The sequence below is a fragment of the Aureococcus anophagefferens genome (genome assembly GCF_000186865.1).
Source record: "Aureococcus anophagefferens unplaced genomic scaffold AURANscaffold_2, whole genome shotgun sequence".
NCBI lineage: Eukaryota > Pelagophyceae > Pelagomonadales > Pelagomonadaceae > Aureococcus > Aureococcus anophagefferens.
In genome coordinates this window covers 1,701,680-1,705,531 of record NW_008705562.1, presented here as the reverse complement: position 1 = coordinate 1,705,531, position 3,852 = coordinate 1,701,680, and the positions used below count along the sequence as shown (strand labels likewise).

The window sequence follows — 3,852 nt, the reverse complement described above, 5'->3', positions numbered from 1 at the left end:
ACGACGATGCCACGGCGGACGCCGCGTATGTGTTATGGGACCTCGTGTACCCCGAGACCTTGGAGGACCTCACGGCGATCCGGGCCAACAAGGTCGCGATCCGGCAGGCCGGAGGCATCCCCTTGCTTGTCGCGCAGCTCGAGCACGGCGCCTCGCTATCGAGATTCAATGCCTTGGGGGTGCTGCGCCAGCTCGCGTGGGATGATGAGGCCGAGAGCAAGTTTGCCATCCTGGAGAGCGGCGCCGTCCCGCTGCTCGTCGCGATGGTCGAGAGCGGCCTCCTCGGAGAGAAAGAGCAGGCCGCGGCGGCGCTAGCATACCTCGCACGCGACAGCGAAGCCTGCTGCTTGGCGATCCGTGACGCCGGTGGGATCCCGCCGCTCGTCGCGCTGGTCAAGCGCGGGGACGACGGAAGGTTTCACGCATGCCAGGCGTTTTACTGCCTCTGTGCCAACAACGCCGCCGACATGGTCGCGGTCGCGCTGGAATTTGGCGTCGATGCGATCTTCGAGCTCGCGCGGCGAGGCCGCATGACCGTCGGCCCGACACGCCTGGGCGCCCCTGGCTCCAAGCGAAAAGCCGCGCTGGTCGTCGCCGCGCTGCTTCGCGACTGCGTCCCGGGATTCAAGTTGGCCCCGCGCGACATCAAGATGGCGATTGGGTCCTTTTTCTAGGACGGCCCCTATAAGTCTGACAGTTGACCCCTACTTACGCGGGCGGCTCCGCGGGCTGGCGGTCGCCGCAAAACGCGGCGTCGCCGGGGGCGGTGCCGCAGCACCCCGCGAAGAAGGGCTCCTCGTCGCCGCCGGCGAACGTCGCGAGCTCCTCGTCGTCGACGCTGGAGAAGACCTGCGAGGGGTCGTCTTCCGGGGCGACGGCGGGACGCTGGCCGGGCGCGCCTGGGCCGCCTCGAGTTCGCGGTCCGCCGCGGGCTCGAGCGCGGCGACCTCGTCCGCCGCTCGCGCGGTCGCGAGGCCGAACTTGCGGACGAGCTCCTCCGAGGCGCCGGCGCTCTCGATGGCCCGGCACGACGCGGTCCGGGCCTTGTCGCGCGCGACGACGGCGGCGGCGGCGATCTTGCCGTTGGTGCTGAGCGCGACGACGAGCGCGCCGAGCGCGCCGACGGTGTTGGCCTACGCGACGGGCGTGGCGCGCGGCGGCGGCGGCGCGGTCGCCGGGCGCGCGCGACGATGAGGACCGTGCCGAAGCCGGCGCGGCTCAGGCCCGTGCGCTCCTCCGCGGTCTGCATCTTCGCGTCGCAGTCGAGGATGAGGATCGTGAAGAGGTTGACGAAGAGGAGGAACTGGACGACGTCCGCGAAGGCGTCGACGGAGTCCTCTAGAAAGGGCGCGAGGTTGTCGTAGAGGAATGCGAAGAGGACGGCGACGGCGACGGCGAAGACGGCGTGGGCGATGGACTCGGGGTCGGCCCAGGCCCCGGGGAGCGGGAGGAGGCACGTGAGCACGAGGCGGCGGACGCACTCGACGCACTCGAAGTACCAGCAGGCCGGGTCGTACTCGCTGTAGAGGAAGCGGAGGGGCTGGCACTCGGCGCAGAGGTCGCGGTGGCGCACCTTGAGGTTCTCGCCGAGCGCGGCGTCCGCGGCGGCCGTCGCGCCCGTGCCGAACGCGGACGCGACGCCTCCTCCGTAGCTGCCGTTGTAGCCGTCCACGAGCGTCAGGTTGCTCAGCGCCAGCTCGCCCCGGACGACGAAGAACCTCGAGGCGCCGGTGCCGTTCACCGTCGCGCCGCCGGCGCTTCCGATGGCGACGCTCGCGTTGGGCGGGACCTCGGCCCATCCCGCGCCCGGAACGACCTCGACGTACGGCACGACGACGGTCCCGCCCGCGCCCGCGCTCGCCGCGCCCGAGATGTCGTGCCACGACTCGAGTCGGGAGACCTCGGCGCTGGCCAGCCCGAGGAAGACCAGCCGCGCGAGGAGGGCCATCGGCCCGCCCGTCTTCCTCCACGGAAGGCGGCAGCCAAAGCAATTTCCAAACCAAGGCCAGGAATTCAAGTCATCCTTCGGGATACTGAAGTCAAGTTGCCTCTAGGCGGCGCTCTAGTTTCCTTCCCGGCGGCCTAGATCTAGCTGAAGTGAGAGAGCGTGAAGTCAAGTTTTGCCAACCAAAGTAATCGTGGATCGTGCCCACATTACCGCCGGCCCTGCGGCGCCTTGATGGCGTCGATGGCGTCGTAGTCCGCGGGCGCCAGGATGAGGTCCTCGACGGCCGCGACGTCCGGGACGCGGTCCGCGCGGCGCGTGCCCGCGAGCGCGACGAAGCCCGCCGGGTGGCGGTGCAGGAGCCACTTGAGCACGACCGCGTGGGGCGACGCGCCCGCCCGCTCCGCGACGCGCCGCAGGGGCTCGAGCGCGGCGACGTCGCGCTTGTGTTGCCTCGCGGGGAGGCCCCCGAAGACGCCGAAGGCGACGAACGCGACGCCGGCGGCCGCGCAGGCCGCGACGACGCCCGCCTTGTTCGATTTCGCGGCGTTGGGCTTCCGCGGCTTGAACGCTTGCGTCGCGAAGAAGCTCAGCTCGTTCTGCACGGCGACGAGGCGGTCGCCGAGGACCGCCGCGGCCGCGTCGACGTGGCGCGCGGACGCGTTCGACAGCCCCAGCGCGTCGCAGTCGCCCGCGTCGTTGGCGTCGCGCATGGCGCGCAGGATGTCCGCGAAGTCCGGGCCCTCGGGCTCGAACGAGTCCGTGTTGTGCAGGCTCCAGATCATCGGGTGGCGGCGGCCGAGCGCGGCGCGGCTCGCGGCGATGGCCGGCCGGACCTCGGCGGCGGCGATGCGGTGGCCGAAGGCCCAGCTCTTGCTCTCGCGGCCGTCGCCGCGCCGCCGGTTGCCGCCCTTGGTCGAGACGACGACCGACCCCGCGTCGGCGTCGCCGAGCGCCCGGGCGAGGAGCCGCTCCGCGTAGTGCGTGTCGCCGCCGTCCGCGCAGTAGCAGTCGGCCGTGTCGAAGAAAGTGCAGCCCCTGGCGAGCGCCGCGCGCACGATACTCACGGCGGCGTCCTCGGGCGGCCGCCCGTCGGGGTAGAGCACGCCGAGCGCGAGCGTCCCGAAGCCGACGCGCGAGACGTCCCAGCGGCCGACGCGCGTCGTCGGCGCCGCGGGCCGCGGGCGCTTCCGCGGCGGCTCCTCGGCGGAGTCCAAGTCGATATCGCGGCGCGGCGCGACGTAGGCGCGCTCGGAGTCGTCCGGCGCGGTGAGGTTGAACTCGCGGCGCGGCGCGACGTAGGCGTCGGAGTCGTCCGGCGCGGTGAGGTCGATCGTCGGCGGCGCGGCGCGCGGCGCGGCGTCGATCGGCGGCGCGGACGCGTCCGGCGGCGACGCGGCGCGCGGCGCGGACGCGTGCGGCGGCGATGCGGCGCGCGGCGCGGACGCGTCCGGCGGCGGCGGGACCGCGTCCTCGACCTTCTTCGTGCCGCAGAGCGCGCATGCCAGGAAGTTCATGTTTTCCGGGCCGTCGTGGACGAAGGTGCACGCGCGACACGCCCACTGCGCCGGCGCTGCAGGAGGAGCGGCCGCCGCGGCCGCCGACAAAGCGGCGGCCGACGCGTCCATCGATGCTGCGGAGGAATTCATTGCGCGCGCTGAGCTCGACCCATACTTTTAGCCTCCATGGATCACCTCAGAGGCATCTTCGCTTCAACAACAAGGCCATATGCGCGAAGAACGACGATATTCGCGCACCGCCCCCCAAAAATAGACGCCCGTTTGAGAGATTACGCCAGGAAGCCCGGCGCCCACTCGCTGCAGGTCGCGACGGAGCGGCAGGGGCACGTCGCGGCCTCCGGGTGGTCCGGGTCGTCGACCTCGCACGCCGCCGGCGCCGTCGGGTAC

At 72.0% G+C, this 3,852-nt stretch overlaps 1 protein-coding gene across 1 annotated transcript; it reads right to left on the bottom strand.

Annotated features, from left to right (window-relative positions):
• Nucleotides 1-708: 708 nt before the first annotated feature.
• Nucleotides 709-3,573, bottom strand: AURANDRAFT_61232 (hypothetical protein; the record flags this gene model as incomplete). Its single annotated transcript, XM_009034815.1, has 4 exons — nt 709-849; nt 885-1,133; nt 1,199-1,964; nt 2,159-3,573. 4 exons carry the CDS (start codon nt 3,571-3,573, stop codon nt 709-711), a joined length of 2,571 nt encoding a protein of 856 aa, XP_009033063.1.
• Between the last annotated feature and the right edge of the window lie 279 nt (nt 3,574-3,852).